Here is a 20,328-nt window from a genome sequence, read left to right as displayed (position 1 = left end):
TTCCGTGACGTGTCCTGACCCATATCAGTTCCCTCTTTGAAAGCTTGGCTTCTCTTCCATGGATTTGCCAGCAAATTTTGTCTAGCTACAGTATCTAGGACCCAGTTTGGCAGGTGCTGGGTGAGAACAAAGGTGTGAAACAAGTTCTGAATGTGGGAATTTAAGTCACTCATTGTGAGCTGGAGGTAAGGGCATCACTGTGTCCTGTGCAAAGTATAGCAGGGCAAGTGCAAGGCTGCATTATAAAATAAGAGAATAAAATGTAAGGAGCAGGAAACTTCTCTTCCCACCTCAGATGACATTTTCCTTGCTCTGTCCCAGCAGCTCTCCCTGCTTGCAGCAGGTTGTAACTTACAACTCCTTGTCTGGCAGGAGTTATGGTAACTCCAAACCAGCCCATAGCACTATGTCATCATAACCTTGAAACAGGACCCAAATGGCAAAACCTGCCCGAAACCAGTTGTGATTACTCATGCTCTGTGCTATCCCTTTCCCCCGCTGGGCTTTCTGCTATGGTAATTCCACTTATTAAGCAAGGAGACAAAACACCTTTATTAAACTTGGAACCAAGCTCGGGAGCAGTGAGAGGAGCGGGACTCGCTGGCTGCATGCTGTCAAAGAGTTTTCTTCTCTTGTCTCCCTTCCTCTGCATGGCCTTTAAAGTGAGGGAGAGAGGAACAAAGATACTTTGCTGTTTGTGATGAATAAAAGTCTGCATTTAAATATGTTTGTTTAGAGTAGAGGAGAATTAGGAATGTGTATTGGGAATGAATCCTGGGATTCGTTGGGGCTTTGCTTCATCGCCAAGCTTGAAAATGCAAAGAGCTGAGACAAACTGGGGTCATAGCTCAGGCTCTGGAAAGCTTCTTTTTATTAACACTTTCAGTTAGTGTTTATTAACACTGTGGATAAAAGGTTCCTTTGTTAAGGGTCTGTCCCTTTGCTGCTCTACTGGAGGAGTTGAATCTTGAAAGGAACTGCCCTGGGCACCTGCTGGAGTTACTGATGAAAGTTTTCATTCCAGATTTTCACCACAGGCTTAGACATAAAATAGCCTGAAACCTTCTAAAGCAAGTCTTCCTTTTCTTTCTCATTAAAAAAAAAGTTAAAAAAATTGTAAAAATGCCTCTTGCTGTCTGTGTGCCAAGCCATGAACGTTGGGCCCCTTCCCTGTGTGGAGAGCATTTCATCTCACAGCACTGTGAGCCCCTCCTTGGTCCATCTCCTACCTCTTGTGGGTGCCCAGAGTCTCCCTTTCAGTGCATCTCTCGGCCTGGGCAATGATTAGAGCAGTTCAAAAATCAGTCCTGCATGCTTGGAGAGAAACCTGCGCCTGGTGCTTGTGCTGCCCCTCCAGGTGAAGGCCATCCCCAGAGGCTGTGTGTGCCCAGGGCAGGGTGGGGGGCTGTGGCAGCCACCCAGGAGCAGCTGCTGCTTCCAGGAGATGCTGAGCAGTCCTCTGCTTCTGCTGGGGGAGGATGCACTTCCAAGTATTTTTATATTGAATTATGGGTTGTGCTGTTGCTGTTGGCTTCTCCTTGCTTTTGTTCTGTCTTCCCTCCCAGTGTAAGAGTGCTGTAAATGAGGGAGAAAGGAAGGATGACTTCTTGCCACATTCATCCCAGGTTGGGCTGAGCTTTGGTAGCTCTGCCCAAGGTCAGTGAGGCCAAGCTGCAGCTCCCTCCATACACCAGTGAGGACCTGCTTACACTGTGGCTACACCTGGTGTAAAGAAATGGAGTTATGACTTCACAACAAACAAATTGCTGCATTTTACAGTGCGTGTGTGTGATACCTCCCTGGGAAACCTCCCAAGGCACCCCAGCCCTGCAGCTTGTACATGATGTACCTGCATGGGGGAGAGAGGCTGTCACTGTTCTCACCACTCCCATCCCCTCAGCAGCTGATGGCACTGAACAGATGTGTTACCACCTACTCTGTGTACTCAGCATAAAATGGCTTTCCAGCAGCCTGGACTTGGCCATTCCCTTCTCTTCTCCCAGGCAGTGTGAGCCATGGCTGGGATGACAAACCCTGCTCAGCAGCACCCATGGAGCTCTCGGGTTGGGTATTCCATGGGAGCTCAGCCCCAGGCTGGCTCTGGAAGGAGGGGTTGCAGGTCACATCCATCCCTGTCCCTGAAGCTGACACTGGGAGCATCAGGAGTTGATTGCAGGGACTTGGGAGAGGAGGATCTGTTGTGTCTGCAGGCAAGGTCTGGAGGGGAGAAGGCTCTGGAAGGCTGCATGCCTTGCAGCAATGGATTTTGGTTTGGAGTAGCTTCATTGTAGACAAATGTGCAGCTCCTGTCTCTGGGCACATCCATTCCTTGCAGGCTGGACAAAGTCCCTGCTCTGCTGCATCCCTGGGAGTGTGGGGTGGCCAGGAACCTGGGCTGTGCTGCTGCACCTGCTCCTGCCTGGGATCTGCCAGCAGCAGCAAAACAGAAAGTTTTGCTTCTCAGCAATGAGCAGGAGCAGCAAACCCAGCAGTGACTCAAACAAAAGGCTTGACCCTGTTGTCCCTGGTCTTGCCCAGAGGAGTCTGGGGCCCTGCTGAGAAGGGTAGGAGTGATCAAGAGTTGTCACCTGAGCTCATCCCCCAGCTCATCTCTGTTTTCTTGCTGGTTATTCACGCAGCACAACTTTACAGCCCAAACACAAACAGTTGGAGGGATGGTTCCTGCTCAGGGTTTTCTCTGACGAGCCTTAAATCTCCCATAAATTAACGTGTTCATTCATTAGTTGCAACTCCCCAAAGCACCGAGCAAAGTTTGTGAGTTTAATTACTTTTTGCAGGAATCAGAGCACGCAGAGCCTTCAGCAGATGATTATAGTTCATATTATTCATGCAGCTCTTCATAATCCCTTTCTCTGCTGGGCCATGGTCGATAGAGACTAAAATTGGAATCTGCTCATAAATTCCCAGCCCCATCCCGTGTGAAGTGTCTTGATCTTCCAGTGAAAGCATTTTGCTGACAAAACAATTCAGTTTCCTGAGAGGTGCCATGCAAGTGTATCTGTCAGGAAGGTTTGAGCTGCCAGGGTTCTGTGTGCTGGTGGGGAGGTGTTTGCCAAAGTTAGTTTTCACCCTGTTTATCTCTAAACCCAGAGTTGGGCTGGCTGTGTCACACACTGGGTGGTAAAAAATACAGAGATTTTCAAACAGAAACATGGAATATTTATATGGTTGTAGACGTTTGTGGAAATATTAGTGGTGAAAATTTAATCAACTCAAGTAGAACGCCAACAAAACTATTTTTAAATTAATTAAAAGGCTTGGATTCATTTTTTTTTTTTTAAACTGTGGAGGTTTTAATCCTCAAGTATGTATTTGGTCTGTTTGAAGTTACTGTAGTTTCTTGTATCATAAACATTTTAGGGCCACATTCCTCTTTGTGCACAGTCTGCTTCGTAAGAGACCCCGGAGGGTTTGTCTGCCTGTGGAAACTTATTGTTATATAGGAATGAATAATTCCTCAGCTGCAGCTGTGTAATCCCCCCTGCACAGCTTTTCTGCCCTATTACCTGGATCTTAATGACTCACGGACCCCTCCTGCTTCTCCTGACATCTCCTTGTCCCATCCATGGGAGCCCCTCAGGTGTTGTGCTCCAGCAGAGCTGTGAGCTGGGGATCTTCCAGTGCAGGAGGATTACTGAGTTAATCAGAATCCATATTTTTCTTTTTTTTTTTTTCCCTGATGTTTACAGGCCTTTATCCTTTAGTCTCCCAAGACAGCTTTACACCTGTGAGTCTGACTTTTGATGCAGGTTTACTGGGGAACGAGCAGGTTCAAAGCTCTCTGCACAGGTTGCTGACTTGTTTAGCATCAAAAAGGAGGAAAAAAGCAACAAAATTGCTCTGTGTGCAGGAGCTTTCAGGAACTCCTCAGAAACCACACGCCTGCAGGTTGCATTGCAGGTGCAGAGAAGGAATAAAAATAAGCAGTCGCAGGGAGGGAGCAGCCTCTGCCTTTGGGGAGGGTCCCAGGGAGCTGGTTTGCTCGTGGCTGGGAGGCAGGAGGGCTGTGAGCTCTGGTGGGGAGTGATCTCCATCCCTTTGGGAAGGCAGGGTCTGGCACAGTTGAGGCTGAGCTGGAGTTTGGCTGAAGCCCCAAACCTGTCTGCTTTAGGTGATCAAAAGTGCTTGTGCAGCTGCTGGTGACCCCAAAGTTGGGACCTTGGCTTTGTGCTGATTTCCAAGTGATAAGTGAGAGATTTGATCTGATACAATATTCCTCAACAGATGGGTTTAATCTTCTAATGACATTACAAGTGATGTATATGAATTGAGAAATTGTTGTCTTTTCCCCCTTGTTGACCTGTGAAAGCCTTTTATGGAACAACACAAGTAACTAACACTCTTAACAGCATTAATGTGAATGAAGTTCTCTTCACCATCAGCACCTGAGTCTGCAGAGCCTGGAGCTTGATGGAGGCTGTGAGTGCCCAGAATGTGGTGCACTCAGTAATAAAGTGAATGCAAAATAACAGAAGAGACTCCTATGTGTATATAAATTTTTTGGGGGGATAGGCAGAGATACTCTTCCTACCACTTTGGCTTTGCATTGTAGCCTCAAGTGAGAGTAAATTACAGGTCTGAGCACTCCAGTGCACCTTGGTGACGCAAGAGTTGACTCTTACTTTGTGCTGAGTGCTGTCTGGGTGGGGATGAGCCCTGGGACTTGGCAGAACTGCTCTCTTTGGGAAGCTGCAGTGCATCAGCTCCTCTCTGGCCTGCTCTTGCAGGAGCTCTTAGCCCATGGCAGATGTTCCCCAGCTCAGCCAGGCTGTGCCCTCTCACATCTGCTGCAGCTGTGGGGAAAGGTTGGAGGCCAAAGCATCCTTGCACTGGGATAACAACTCCTGGACTCAGAGCATCAGTGGAGTTGCATCCAAGTGAGGAGTGATGGAGCTGAACCCCAATTCCAGTCCAGGGCTAGACTGGACCACTCTGACATGGTGCATCAGAGATGTGGAAGAGATGGGCTGGAGCTCAGGGAATTGTTTGACAAGAGCTGGGTAGGATGGAACCTTCCCTTTCAACAGCTGGCTCATGCCTACTGCCACTGTGCCATGCTGGAACAGCACTGTGCTGACCCTCATCCCACTGCTGGGGAGGTTTGGCACACCAGTGCATTGCACTGAGGGGATGAAATGTCTTCTCAGGAGGAAGGGAAAAAGCCTGTTGTGAGGCAAGGGCAAAGACAGAGCAGTGGTGCAGCACAGCTGTGCCTTTGGCTGTAATGAGGAGAAATTCCCAGTGCAAAGAGCAGTGCCTGACTCTTTAAAGGGGATTGGTGTGTTTGGGGGAAGAGCTGGAGCTGCTGCCATCTCTGAGCAGTGCAAACGAGGAGAAAATAGAACTGCCAGGCTGGCTCAGAGCAAAGCTTCACCCACCCAAGAAAGGCCAGAAGATGCCAAGAGGACACATGATCCTGACTTTTCTGGACAGAGTTCCAGGCCTTTCCCATCAGGATGCTTCCTCCAGATCCCTGTGTTTAACAGCCACTAGTGGACCTGTCCTCTGTGAGCTTTTCCAGTCCTGCTTTGAAGCCCTAGGTATTTCTGGCAGCCAGAACATCCCCTGACAATGAGTTCTACAATTTAATTACAAGGGGAAAGGAAATGACTTTGGATAGATTTTTAAACCTGCTGCCTGATCCCTTTATTCCTGTCTTGTCAGGAGTGGTGCCTGCAGAGGGATTGAGAAGGGGAAATGGAAGAGAAAGTAGGGCTTGAATTTGGAAATGAAATCTGGGGAAGAGGGAAAACTGCTAAATTAATATAAAAACAAAGCCTTTCCAGGGACAGGATGCTGTTGAGTGCAGTGGTTTAAATCCTTTGGGATACCTGGGGAATATTTGGGAGGTGAGGTTCTTACTGGGCTGTGTTGGCTTCAGAGCTGCAGGTGCCAAACTGGGGCTGAACCTCTGGCTCCCAAAAACCCAACAGTACCTCCAGGTTAGAAATATTTTTGGTTTTTTTCCTCTTCATCTAGTCTGGAGAATAGAAAATGTCTATCTCCTTGGGGATGCTTTTGCAGCAGGACAATAAATAGCACCTGTGGGCCTCCACAGCTTGTTCTTCCAGCTGCATGTGCTTATAACCAAAAATGTGCACCTTGGGTTTTCCAGGCTGGCTCCCAGGTGAGTTCATTCAGGATCTGCACTGGTTCAGGATGTCCCCAGCTAATGTGGTTTCACAGAGACCTTCGTGCCTTTCACAGTGTTGGCTTCTTTACCCTTTGTAAATATTTCACCTGTTTTCTAAATTATTCATTCATTAAGTGGTTTGGAAGGGAGGAGGAATCACGCTTATAGAATGTGTGAAAACTTAAAACACTGCAAAGCTGAAAGGATGTGAAAAAAATAATTAGAGGAAGGATTTTTACATCAGAGCAAACCCTGTTTAAGCACTAGGAGGAGATGGGAGATGAAGGGATGTGGGGTCTTGATGGATCTGGCACAGGCTGGGATGTTGCTGGGATTTGCAGAGTTGGGGTTTGCATTAGGATGGGATTTGGATGCTGAGATCTTTATTAGGGGTGGACAGGGGACCTGGCACAGAGTTTGAGGTGACCACACTGAGGGGTCACAGGGCACCCTCAGACCTGGAGGTTCTTGGTTGTCTCAGTGCTATCTACAGCCATGGTGTGGATCTAATACAACATAAAACAGCTATTCTCCAGTTTATTGGTAACTTAGGGCTTTTGCACACTAAAAATGAATTGATTTTAGGTTGGGGCTAACTGAAATTGGGTGTTAAATCTGTCTCCACACAGCAGCATGCCCCTTGCTTCCCAAATGAGGAACCTTTCCTTCCACTCCACCTTCCTCTAAGTAACAACCAGTGAAGGTGAAATATTGTTCCTGAATGGAAACATGTTTGGTTTTTTTTATGGTGCCTCTATTCTTGGACCTCAGAACATCCTTATGCTGTTAATTAATTAAAGCCTGTCAGTCCCTTCACGGGCAAAGGTGGTGGGTTTTATCTGTGATAAACATGTAGCTTTGAGCTTTGTGGGGAAGGAAGGGAACCTTGATGGTTTAGCAATGGGGAACAGGCAGAGACGAGCAGGGCTTGGAGGCCCTGGGGGGCAGGGGAACACCCTGAGATGGGGAAACTGAGGCAGAGCAAGGATGAGTCAGGACAGGAAACTGAGAAGAGTCAGAGCTTGGACCAGTGCCTCATCCCTGAGAGTCTTTGCCCTTGGCTCCCTTGCTGATGGTGTTATCCCAGCCTCAACACAACCCTCCAACCATGACTGTGCAGTCTGGAGTGGCACAGCCCTGGGTTCATCCACCCTCTTCATTCCTTTGCCTTCACAAAAGCTCTCAGCGAGGTATTTTTGAAGGTTATCTTCAAAAGCAAAACATTGGCCTGAGAAAACTGAATAAAGGCTCCTAAAACCCAGGCTCTGGCCAGAAGCCAGGACAATGTTCCCTCATTTTCTTCTGTAGGGCTCATCCTCTCTGCTGTGTTCCAGGGCCAGGGCAGATGTTCGTTATCAGTTCCTGTTCTGGCTGAGGACCGTTCATGCCTTCTGCCACCCGGCTGCGGTGGGGACAACAAAGTGTCCTTTGTGTTAGCCCTCAGGTTTTCCTGGCCTGGTACATCCTTGGGTAGCCCTTGATCTTGATGGAGTTCAGATTCCGGTGCTGCTGTCTGAATCTCCTCCACTGCCCAACCCACACAGCTCCAGGGTGTTTTGGGGCTGTATCCATGTGTGAGCAGGGCTGGATGCGTTTTGGGTGGGCAGGGACCATGTGGGATGCTGTTCCTCTACCTGGGACCACCATCCCTTCCCAAAGGTCTCTGGGGTGGTTGGGGGAGGTTGGGTCTTCAAGGAATCGACCTTTTTGGGACACAACTTCTGGATCTGTTGAGTTGTGCCTTACCACACACTTGGGGTGATTTCACAGCAGACAGGCTCAGCTCCTGTCCCCATCACTAGCAGAACCAGGCTTCACCAGCCTCCCAAGCAAAAAGTGTTTTGCCAGTGTTATTTTGGATTATTGCAGCATTTCTCACTCTCCTGGGGCACTGACATTGCAGTGGTGTCTGTCTGCATTGCTGTTGAATTTGTCAGCTAAGGCAGAGCCTGACCTGAACTGGGGCAATTTTGATGCACAGGAGCGTTGGATGGAAAGCAATGGGTGCTACAAGGTCAGATTCAAGTTCAAAGTGCTGCCATCCTGCTGGAGCACAAGTGATGGGGCAGTGCTGATGGGGACTGCCTGAAGCACTGCCCCACTCCTGCCCTCTCCATCCAGCCATCCATCTGGAGTGTCAGGAGGTGGCTCTGGCTTCGATGCTCCTGGAGCACAGGGGTGGTCTCCACATGGAGCTGCTCGTCCCCCTGTGTGGGACCTGCCCTGTCAGTGCCTCCCATGCCATTAGAATGGACACAATGCTTGTTTTCTTTCCTTGATCAAGTCTGGCAGGTCCAATGGCACCACATGTTGAGTTCTGAAAGGGAAATTTGGTTTGATGCGTGTTTGACAAACTCCAGAGGGTTTTTGCTCAACAAGCTTTTGTGGTTTCTGCTCTGATGGAAGGGAGAAACCCAAGTGCCCAAATCAATATGGTTCTGCTTGGATAATTGAGCTGGGAATTTAGTTCATTATGTGAAGTGGCTGTTGAAGTGGGTAATTGCGGATCTTGAGGTGTTTGTCCTATCTGATAGTTTGGATTGAAGAAAATTTGGGTGTTATTTCACAGGTGTATAGGGACAACATGGATTCTGTGGGTATCCTATGGTGGAGTAATAAAGCTAAATAACTCACATTTCTTTGTATGTTAGAAGAACATGGATGACAAGGAAAAGAGCTTTAAGTCAAGTTTTCTTGGGATGGGGACCTGGCCTCTCCCCTCTCCCTAAAGTGCCCTGAATACTGGCTCGTCTCAGGCAATAACAAACACCAGCAGTTGTGTAAAGCCCCTGATGCTTTATGCACTATTTCTGCAAATAATCCTTGTTTATAATTCAGTCTTGGCAGAAGAAGACTTTAAATTATTAAGGCACTAAATATTTTGCTGTGAAAGAACAGAGATAAAGCTCTTGGCAGAAACAAATTGCCAGGGAGAAGTTGTTCTCTTCAGTGCTTTTGGGGCTTTAAAGTATTACAAGAAATAATGTGTGGAGAGACTGGGAATTCATCACTTGATCAAAAGATTTGCTTCTCTCCTAAAAAAGCAGCTGTTCAGTGCATGCTTTCCAGCACTCCTGGAAATACAGTGTCCCCAAAGACCATGTTTGGGTCCCCAGAGCTGTCCCCTCTCACCACAGCACTGAGGGTGGTCTCTTTTAGGTGGAGGTCTCTGTCCTGCCTCCAGCTCTACCACAGCTTTTAAAGTACAGTTTTCATGCACTTGGTGCTCCTTTGAGGGCAGATTTTCAGGGGATTCTGTATCCCTTCCTCAGAAGTGGGAGATACTGAGTTTGTCATGTCAGTCTATGTTCTGTGGTACCAGGGCTGTTCCAGTGCTGTGGAGTGGAGGCTCTTAGAATTAATGACTTTGCAGCCTGTTGCTGACTTTATCCTGATATTACACACTTATTGCTTGTCAGAAGTGGAGTCAGAGGGTGGATAGGTGTGTGTATATACATAAAGACATTGTGCACAGCTACATATTTTAGGTAGTTATACCCATAATCTTGTAGCTCTTCATTGGAGAGATTTCAAGCATGAGCTGTGGTGGTGTTTCAAACCCCAGAGTGCTCCCATTGTGGTTTTTGTCCATCATCTCAACATCTTAAAGCAAAAATCATCCTTAAAGTGATGATGGGAGTATGCAGAGAGAGTGGTGATGCCCTGGCACCACAGAGAAGCTGTGGTTGCTGCATCCCTGGAAGTGTCCAAGGCCAGGTTGGACGTGTCTTGGAGCAGCCTGGAAGCTGTCCCAGCCCACAGCAGGGGAGCTGGAATGAGATAGGCTTTACAGCCCCTTCCAACCCAAACCATTCTGCAGTTCTGTGATTCCATGCCTCTGTTTCTCTTCCCTTGCAGGAGACCTGTGCAACTGCAGCTCGGTGGGCAGCGCCGGATGCAACCGCACGACGGGGCAGTGCCTGTGCCTGGCCGGCTACGCGGGGCCGAGCTGCCACAGCTGTGCCCACGGCTTCTTCCCCCAGCAGGGTGGCCAGCAGTGCCAGCCCTGCAGCTGCAGCCCTGCTGGAGCCACCAGTGAGCAGTGTGACCAGTGAGTAGTGCCGCGTGCCACGCGGGTTCTGCGCGCAAGGCGTCGGGATTTGGTGTGGTTTGGGTTTTGGGTAAGAGTGGGTCTTGTTGTCTGTGCTGGGAAAAAAAATAAGCAGGAGGGAAGCTGGTCTTATAAAAATTAATGAATATTATTCTTCCTCTTTCAAGAGCTGAATTATAAAAATACCCGTGGTTGTGGCAAAAGCCCTGGCAGCCCCCAGGGGAGCTGACTTGTGTCTGGGACTCGCATGGAGGCAGAACCTCTCCTAATGCCTTGTGCATCTCTGAGTCCCTGTTGGGCAGGGCTGCCCTCACTCCTGAGCTGGGAGGGGAGCAGAGGCTGGGGTGGAGCACGGGGGCTTTGGAGGGGTTTGTTTTCCAAAGGGTTGGTTTTATGGCAGAGGCAGGCAAAGCTTTGTGCTCTGCCCTCGCTGAGCACTGCGGTGGAAGCGGCGGCCCAACAGCAGAGTCAGCTCCTGCCTTGCCTGGTGTTTACAGGCACCAGAGCTGATGCTTGGAGCTCTTGTATAATGAATGTGTTCCTCTTCATTTCACCTCACCCACCCTCACATCTTGCCTTGTAAAAGCTGGCACGCAATGATTTTCCAAGCAGTGATCTGTCAACCATTAGAGACAGTGGCTGAGCCGAGGGGATCTCTGTTGCTGCAAGATCAGATGAGCAGCAGCCTGACCCCCTGGCTCTCCACCTTGTGCTCATGGGGACTGCAAGTTTCAAAGTCTCTCCTTGGAGGAGACCCCAACAACCACCCTGCAGCAACTTCCAGCCTTCCCAAGCTCCTGCTGCCTTATTGTCTTCTAGGGCTGGGTCTGGGCTCAGCGTGTGTGGAACACCTGCAGTTCCCTGCCAGGACAGGAGCTGAGTCAGAGTAAAAATGCTCTGCAGGGACATGCTGCCTGTAATTATTTTATAGATTATCTTCTCCCAAACGCCCAAACACTCTGTTGATGTCCTTCCTTTTTGTTTCAGTGCTGCATTTTTCTGCTTGCATAAGCTCTGAAATTCGGAACCTAAAAGTAGCTCTCCAGTTGAGGAGAGCGACCTTCTTACTAAAAGAGGTGATTCTTGAGGGTGGAAAGTATGAAGTTTTATCACTTTTTTTTTTTTTGGTGGCTGTTCTAGGTATAGGAAGATGTGCCTGGAAGCATCAGGGTATGCCACAGAATTGAAAGTGGGATTTTGGTCAGATTTATTGGAATAATGAATTGGGCAGAAAGAGAGATGGGCACATCTTATCTTTGGGAACTGGGAGAGGAGAGAAAGTGCTGCTAGAGCAACTGGGTTAACTGGAGGGGAACATTGTTGCTCCAGCTCTGAGTTACTGGGCAGTGGGTGAAGCACAGACATGTCTGGTGTCTCCCCATGTCTCACTGCATGGGGCGAGCCGAGGAACGCCCTTGGGAGCTTTGGGTGAGATGCTCTGAGTTGTGAAGGAGAATGAGGTGGAGTTGGGGCCATCTGTGTGGAGCCAGAAACAGCAGGGACCTCCCCAGCCTCTTCTCAGCACCATTTCACAGCCTGCAGGGATGGGGGAGATGCTCATTCTCAGCCATTCACAAGAGACAGCACAGGGCAAGACGTGGAGGGAGATTTGGGGAGGGGGGATGTTGCTAACAGAGATCACTCTGTTTCCCTTCCCAGCTCAGAGGGGTTTGCTGCAGACAGAGATGACCTCTGGGTGTTTAAAAAGAGAAAAATAGGTCAGTTGTCTGTGTTACAGGGCTGGGGGCATCAGAAGGGCTGCGAGATGGGCAGCCTGGCGTGGTGCTGAGTGTGGGAAAATGGAGTGGGACACAAAGGCCAGCAGGGCAGGTGCTCCCCTTGCTGCTGTTGTGTCACAGTGGGCACCAGGGCTGGGCACAGCTCCTGCCTGTCTGCAGCTGGCATGGCTGGGGCAGGCACCAGGGCTATGGGGCATCCCTGCAGTGGGGTCTGGCCTGATGGGTGGGAGGGCCCATTGCAGGGAAGTGGGTGTGAATGCAGCAAGGGATTTTTGGCTCCCATGCTGGGAGCCCTGGGTGGCTGTGAGCAGTCCCTGCAGGAGCAGTAGTGTCCCTCAGGCAATCTCTGCTCAGGGATGAGGCACGCAGGCATTGCCCAATACCAGCAACCAGCTACTGTTTTGTTGACATGGAAAATCCTGTAAGTTGTACAATTTATTTATTTAATAAAGCACCAGCCCAGCTGGACTTGCACAAGCGAATTCCTGTGTGAGGCTTCAGAGGAGAGCCATGGCTGTTCCAGTGGGGCTCTGGGTGAAACAGCAGCAGAGATTTTGGACTCTGACCCTTTTTAAGGGTGGCTGATTGGAGGGGCAGAGTGCCCAAAGGCCGAGCCCTCAGGGCACACTAAGATCCCTCTTAGGTTTCAGTCAGCTCACCCAGGCTTTTGTAAAAGTGCCTTTTAAAGCAGCACCATATGATGATTATTGGTATTATTTCTCAGCACGCTCTTGGGCTGGCCAGATGGCAACCCAAGTCCTCTGTTTGTTAACTAGACCTCAAATGCAGACCATCAAACAAAAATTAAAAAAACCCCTTTCCTGAGGCACAGAGTTGATTTTGGGAGTGAACATTGACCTGACATGCTGTCGCTATGAATGGGCTCCATGGCTGCTAATCAAAGGTCTGTTTTGGTGGTGGTTTAAATTTGATTATCTAGGAAGATCCACACAGATCCCTGTGGGATGGCAGAGCATTTCTGTGCTCTGGTTTGGGTGGTTTTTTTGTTAGATGAAAAGCTGTGTGTGGCTCAGGCTGGAGCTTGCTGAGGGGCTGGATGGAGTCTTGGGCTGCTCAGAGAGGGCTGACACATCTTGGGGAGGGGAGGGAATGGTCCCTGCTGTGGTTAACGCCTAGAAACCTCAGAAAAAAGCACATTTCTTTGGGCTGGATGCGGTGCAGCTGCTTGCTAAAGATAGCTGTGGCCTGGAAGTGTTCACAGTCCATGGAGGAAGGGTGGAGAAAGAAGCTGAAGTTTCAAGGGCCATGGTCAAGGTCAGAGTGGTGCAGAATGAGGACGGTGACTCATGTGGGTGCAGGGGCTGGGCTGGAAGGGCTGTGTTCCTGCTCTGGGGACAGTGACACGTGGGGACAGTGCCTGGCAGTGGCCTCAGCCCATGGGGATGTAGCCCCAGCCCAGCACCAGCTGCATCTCTCACCATCTTTTGGAGCTGTGGAGTTGAAGGCTGTGCTGTGTCCTCTGAGGAAAGCAGAACCTCCCAGCCTGGTGGGGAGTGAGTGATCAGTGCTGCTGGAGAAGGGCAGGCTGGCCAGCCCACACCTCCCCTGTGCAATTCTTTTCCCGTTTTTCCTTCATGTGAGCAGCAGTCCTGTGCCTGAACTCTCACCTCTGGCTCCCTAAGGCTGGGCAGGGAGCCAAGGCAGAGGCAGCAGGAGTGGGCTGGGGTTGGTGGTCTCCAGTCCCAGGGCAGGGACAGTGGGAGCAGAGGGGCTCCTCACGGTGTTTCTGGCCCTCTGGACCCTGTGCAGCTTTGCCCAAAGTGCCACCTGTGTCCCCAGCTGAGCCAGGGCAGTGTGAGCCAGCACACAGCCCTGGGATGAGCAGGCTGAGGGAAGGAGTTCTGTTTGAGGAGGCCTTGAGCTCTGCAGCCCTCATGCCCTGGTGTGAGGAGCTGTGCAGGCTCAGCTCTTCAAATACACACTGAGAGAATTCTCCATGTAAACCTGGCCTCTGGCTGGGGGGTGTGAAGGACCAGGGCTGCAGCAGCACCAGCCTGGACGAGGCAGCATCCCCCTCCTGGGGACAGGAGATGGCAGATGACTCTGCAGTTTTGGTTTGTTTATTTTTACCTTGCTGGCAGCTCTGCCCATCCCCACGTGGCACTGCAGACACTGGCCCAGGGCAGCCCAGTGTGACCCAGCTCATCTGCAGGAGGGCTGACCTGGATTTACCTCCTTTGAGGTGTTTATCCCAACTTTTCCTGGCCCAGCACTTGGGTGTGTGTGGCTCTTCCTTTCCTGAAGCTGTGGGGGCAGCATGTTTAGCCCACGAGCAGCTGGCCCTGCGTGGGAGCTGCTGTGGGTTTGGGATGTGAACAGGGACTGGAGCTGTGAAGCAGAGATGCTGCTAGGAGATGCTGCTGCCTGGAGAAGGGTCCAGCCCTCAATTCCCTGTTTCCCTGGGAGGTTTTGTTTTTTGGACTTGTCCTGGTTCTAGGGAAGAAAAGTGGTGCAGCAGTACCTGTGCCAGGGAGCAAGAGGAGAGCTGTGGCTGCTGGGGGTTTTAAGGATCACAGAATCACAGAATATTCTGAGCTGGAAGGGACCCGTAAGGATCACCCAGTCCAGCTGCTCACCCTGCACAGACACCCCAACAATCCCACCCTGTGCCTGAGAGTGTTGCCCAAACATTCCTGGAGCTATGGCAGTCTTGGGACTGGGACTATTCCCTGGGGAACTCAAACACCCACTGGGGGAGGAACCTTTTCCTGGTATCCAGCCTAAACCCCCTGACACAACTTTCCCACATGGTTTACCTGAACCCAGGCTAACCATCTAAACTGGGTTAGGTTTTTCCAGTTCCCTTAAAAAGCTCTAAACTAATCATACACATATGCTGCCACTAGAGGAAACAGATGCCTGTTAAAGTGGGGTCTGTGGATCAATTTAAGTTGCTCCCTTTGCCTGTGCCTCAGTTTCCCCACAAGTAGAAGGGAAGTGGGAAGCAGAAGCTCCAGCAGACAGCTTGAAGGTGATGTCTGGTCTCCTTTGGTTGCTGTGGGCTGAAACCCCATGCCCAAGGGTGCAGTGTTCTGCTTCTTTGCTGATCCAGCAGCCTTTCCTTCTTGCTGGCTGCAGCCAGCCCTGTGATCCTGATTCCTGCACGGCTTGTGCTGCAGGCTTGGCATAAGTCATGTGAGAGAGAGCTTCTGTCACTCATTTCCAGTGGAAAAAAAGTGGGGGGAAAGATAAGTACATATAAATGATCAAATGTTAATTCAGAGATGTTTTTCCCCCTCACGGGCACCTCAGGTTTTGTGTTCATGTTAAAGGAGTGAAGGCAGAGTGTCCCTGGGAGCATCTGGACATGGCTGTCCCCTGGAGCAGGGATGCTGCCAGGCCAGGCAGGGAGGGCAGTGGCCATCCCTGTGTGCTGCCTTTGTGGTGGGATTCTGTGTGGAGAGGCTGATCTTGTGACCCCAGCTCGTGGGGATTTGCAAGAGCCTGGCTGCTGAGGGTAGGGTCAGCAGTGCTGGACAAAGTGCTGTGTTGAGGCCTTTGAATGAGGGCTGGGGGTTCTGAGGGACCTTGGGCAGCTGGGCAGGGACAGCCACACACTGGGACTGGGGAGCTGGTGGGATGTGGGAAGGTGCAAAGAGACTGTGGGGGGCAGCCTGGTGTGGACACTCCTTGAACCTCATGTGAGGCAGGGTTTGGTGGGGTTTTTTCGGTGGTCAGGAAATGCAGGTCCATTGTAATTCAAGGTTTTTGTGGAGCTTCACCAGCCTGCAGGGCTGCTGGCCATCCCAAACCCTGGAGGTTATTTGGGGGAAGTGATGGAGTTCTTGTTTTGCATAGATAAAGTCTTCATTTTCTGCCTGCAGAGTGTCATCACACTTCTGAAATGTCTCTCTTTTGCGTGGGATCCGTCTTTCCATTCTGCTGTATTTTAGCAGTCCAGTAAACACATCAGGCACTGCTCCCCTTTGGAGATGTGACCTCGGGAGCTGAAATCCACAAGGACTTGTGCTTTAAAGCCCCCCCAAAACCAGACAAACCCCCTTTTTCTCTTTAAAAAGACTGCTCTCCCTTTTATAGATCGGATGAGCACAACTGGTGGCTCATTATCTCCCAGTAATGCCTTGTCAGCATCACTGTGCAGAGAACAGATCTTGTTTTGTAGCGGAAATTATTACATGTGGACGTCAGAAAAGCAGAAGAATACCCTGTTAAAGCCTATTTTTCTGCATGGTTTAATTATCTAAATCTCTCCTCTATTCCAGCCTCTCACATCCTTTACATCTGATTAGCTCTCCTCCTCCTCTCTCCCCCACAGGAAGGTAAAGGCACCTGAACCCATTTTTATTCAGTTGCAGGCAGGAATGGGAAATGAATGAGTGACTGGACACAGCAGCAGGGAAAGGTGGATTGTTATCATCTCCCCTCTGGTAATTATGGCTTCTCAGAAATCCTGTTATTTTGTGGATTTTCGAGCAGGCTTTGCCATTCCTGTCTTGTCTGTTGCCAACTTTGCTGCTCTGGCAAACACTGACTGCCCTCAAAAAGAAATATGGGCTGAACTGTTTAAGCTTTTGTGGCTAAATTCTGGTTGGGGGGTAGTGCCCAGCCTGTACTTCAGGCACTGCTTGTATCCTGAATCTTCCTCTGCTGTCTGAGCAGAGCTCTGGGGGATGGAGGGACCCTTTGGCACAGTGGATGTGTTCAGTGGGGACCAGCCCCATCTCCCTGGCACCCCCACTGATGTGTCCTTCTCTGCACTGAGGGTCCCTGGCCATCCCTGCACATGATCCCCAGAGGTTACTCTGGGAAACCAGCACCCCCCAGCTGAGGCTGAGACTTTGCTGTGGGTGAGGAACCCACTCCCCTCTGCTGTCTGAGCAGAGCTCTGGGGGATGGAGGGACCCTTTGGCACAGTGGATGTGTTCAGTGGGGACCAGCCCCATCTCCCTGGCACCCCCACTGATGTGTCCTTCTCTGCACTGAGGGTCCCTGGCCATCCCTGCACATGATCCCCAGAGGTTACTCTGGGAAACCAGCACCCCCCAGCTGAGGCTGAGACTTTGTGTGAGTGAGGAACTCATGGAACTGTGCAGGAGACCCCAGCCAGCCTCCCTCTCCAGGGTCAGACTTTCCATTGCTCCCTCCCTCCCTTCCTTCAAGGGCACCTCAGCTGGAGGGGACAGCCCTGCTTGGAGATTCCTGGCTTTCCAGAGTCCTGCTGGAGATTCCTGGCTTTCCAGGGGACCAGCCCCATCTCCCTGGCACCCCCACTGATGTGTCCTTCTCTGCACTGAGGGTCCCTGGCCATCCCTGCACATGATCCCCAGAGGTTACTCTGGGAAACCAGCACCCCCCAGCTGAGGCTGAGACTTTGCTGTGGGTGAGGAACCCACTCCTGGAACTGTGCAGGAGACCCCAGCCAGCCTCCCTCTCCAGGGTCAGACTTTCCATTGCTCCCTCCCTCCCTTCCTTCAAGGGCACCTCAGCTGGAGGGGACAGCCCTGCTTGGAGATTCCTGGCTTTCCAGAGTCCTGCTGGAAATTCCTGGCTTTCCAGAGCCCAGCCTGGAGATTCCTGGCTTTCCAGAGCCCAGCCTGGAGATTCCTGGCTTTCCCTGGCTCCTGGGGGAGCTGGGGCTGCGGAGGCGGCGGTGGCCAGACAAGGTGGCCCTTTGACATTTACAGAGTGGCCTTTCAGAGCTGTGAAGTGTCCCTGCTGCTGCCCTACAAAACAGCTGCCGTGCCCCAGCACGGAGCAGGAATGTGGCACACAATGGGCCAGTGTTGGCCCCCATAAAGCTCTGCTTCTTGTGCCCTCCACAAAGGGGCTCAGAGCCCGTGCAGGGCTTGGCCCTGACCCCACTGACTCTCCCACCTCTGCCACCAGCAGCTTTGGGCTGAGCTGAGGGAGTGGGGAGGAGAAACCCAGTGTGGGGCTTTTTCCTGCTCTCCTCTCTCATGTGCTGATATTCAATAACTGACTGACAGAAAAGGCAGCATGTGGGCTGGGAGGGTTCTTGGTATCCTCAGGAGGAGAGGATGTAGCCTCAAGCTGCACCAGGTTGGACATCAGGAAGAATTTTGTCATGGAAAGGGTTGTGAAGCATTGGAAGGGGCTGCCCAGGGAGGTGGTGGGGTCCCCATCCCTGAAGGGGTTCAGCAGACTGGACATGGCACTCAGTGCTCTGGTGATCATCAGTCAAAGGTTGGACTCAGTGATTGTGGAGGCCTTTTCCACCTGAGTGATTCTGTGATTCTGAGTGTTAACAGCATTGCTTTCCCACCAAAGTGTCTTGGAGCATTTGGCTTTCAAATGTGAACTTTTCCACGTTGCCCAGGAAGGTGTAGGAGAGATTTCTGCCCTGGCTGCTGTCAGAAACCACAGAAAATCAGCACTAAAGGAGCCCAGCTCCCTGGAGGAACACACCATTTTTGGAGACATCTCTTCTGAATCCTCCTAATCTTGTACAGAATCCTTTTGTCTTATCCCATCAAAGTGTGACAAAGCCTTTTCATGGGGATTGTTTTAAAGATGCTCGTGGTTCAACACGATTTCCCTCGTTCCCACGGAGTGCTGTGAATTGTGGCTGTGAATTGTGGCTATTCCAGGGACACCCATGCCCTGCTGGGATTGCTGATGGCCATTGCTGTCACTGGGGCTTCCCAAGGGGACAGGTGATGCTGGAGATGTCCAGGGCAGGGCTGGTATAGCTCTCACTTTGCTCTTTCTTAGGGCAGTGTGTGGGTGTGTGCTCTGTGCTTCAAGGGGAAAACAGTAAATGGATTTGGGAAAACTCTTGTTGTAGGTTTTGCATGGCTCATCTGCAGGGCATGCCCTGATTTGAGACCCATGGAAGCTCCCTCCTTCTCTGCCTCAAAATCTTGCCAATCTCATATGTTTTGAAAATAAAGGCACAGGAGTTTGGTGCTGTGCTGTTCTGGCTGGGTCTGACATGGCCAGGGAGTCCCTGGGCTCTGACTGGGGCATCCAGGCTTTTCTGGTGTCTGGGAATATATTCAAAATTAATTTCTCCATTCTTCCTCCTTGGGGGAAAAAAAAAAAAAAAGAAAGGAAGAATAGGAAGGATTGGAGCTTGCTGAGGGTTTTCTGTTAGACCATTAACTGTGCACAGCTTGTCTCCCAACAGCCCCTAAGGCCATGGTCCTTCATCCTCCCATCCATCTTGTGCCTGTCATGTCCCTGCTAAAATCAAGATGTTTCTGTGGAGGGGGAGTGGAGACCCCTTGCAGATGTGGCTGCACATTGTGGTCTGTCTCAATCACAGATACTTTTATGCTTTTTTCCCCTTGTGACGAGGCCTTGAATTGCTGTGCAGTCTGTGCAAAGTGAGGGCATTGCCCGAGCTCCCAAGCCCAGCCCCTCACTGTGTCCTCCCCCAGGCACCAGACCTGGCAGGAAATCATCTGCAGGATGCTCTGGGCTTCAGGGGTGCTCCATTCTCTGTGCCCTGCTCCTGAGACACTCCCAGGTGGGGTCAAAACTGGCTGCAGTCCTCCTCTTTGCCAGTATCCAGGGGAGGGCTGGGGTGTCTCTGCTGTGTCCCCTTGACTTCTGTACCTGTAAAGCTGCAGTGCTGTGTAAAATCCCACCTCAGAGAGCATTTGGTTGCCACCAGTGGCACAAATCTCTTGGCAAGTGACAGGATCCTGTGGCTCTTCCCCCTTGAGAGGAGTGGAAGGGAGCTGTGGGGACTGGAAATGAAACTGGGCAGGCTTTTTGCAGACATATTTTGGGGTGTAGGCTTTTCCTTACCCCAATATTTTATTTACACTGCTGTGCCCATGGCTGTGGGAATGCTGCTGCCTGGGGTGGCTGTGTCCTGAGGCAGAGCAGGGACCCTGAGGGATGAACCAGCTCCTGCCCTGGGGGGTTCCCAAACCTGCTGTGTTGCCCTCATCCCCAGGGGGGTCACATCATTCCATGCTGGATCCAAGCCTTGGATGTGGCTGTGCCCTGACCAGCAATCCCTGCCTGCTCCTTTTGCCAGTGCCTCGTGTGCTGGTGATGGTTTTAATCAGTAGGAAACATCTGTAAGGCTGATGGATGATGTGATGGTGATACACACCACCTACACGGTCTCCAGAGTGAGTGTATTCATAAAAACCTGGTGGAAACCAATGCTGGCAGGAGATTTTGATTACTGGAAGTCTGGTTCTATCCCAACACATATTTGTATCAATTCTTTGTGAGAGCTGAACGTTGGCTGGCTTCAGAGGGGTTAATCATCATCTGAAGTGGAGTTGAGTAATTGATGTTGCTGCATCAAAACGTTTCCCTCTTCCCATCCCCCTCGTTCTCCCCACTTCCCCCCAAAAAAGAAATTCTTGGCTGATACTCAAAATCCAGTTCAGTTCTCACTGTGTAAGTATTAAACTGTGGGT

At 50.8% G+C, this 20,328-nt stretch overlaps 1 protein-coding gene across 1 annotated transcript in view; it reads left to right on the top strand.

The window, feature by feature from the left end:
* Positions 1–20,328, top strand: part of MEGF9 (multiple EGF like domains 9) — a 45,933-nt gene that overhangs the window by 13,383 nt on the left and 12,222 nt on the right. Inside the window, exon 4 of the mRNA XM_039720345.1 lies at positions 10,013–10,205. Within this exon, the coding sequence (XP_039576279.1) occupies positions 10,013–10,205 (193 nt within the window). The remainder of the gene's footprint in view (positions 1–10,012; positions 10,206–20,328) is intronic.

The sequence above is a fragment of the Passer montanus genome, unplaced genomic scaffold (genome assembly GCF_014805655.1).
Source record: "Passer montanus isolate IOZ18808 unplaced genomic scaffold, ASM1480565v1 scaffold43, whole genome shotgun sequence".
In the NCBI taxonomy this organism is placed as follows: domain Eukaryota; kingdom Metazoa; phylum Chordata; class Aves; order Passeriformes; family Passeridae; genus Passer; species Passer montanus.
Note: the sequence above shows the minus strand (reverse complement) of the source record. Positions and strands in the feature narration are given on the sequence as shown.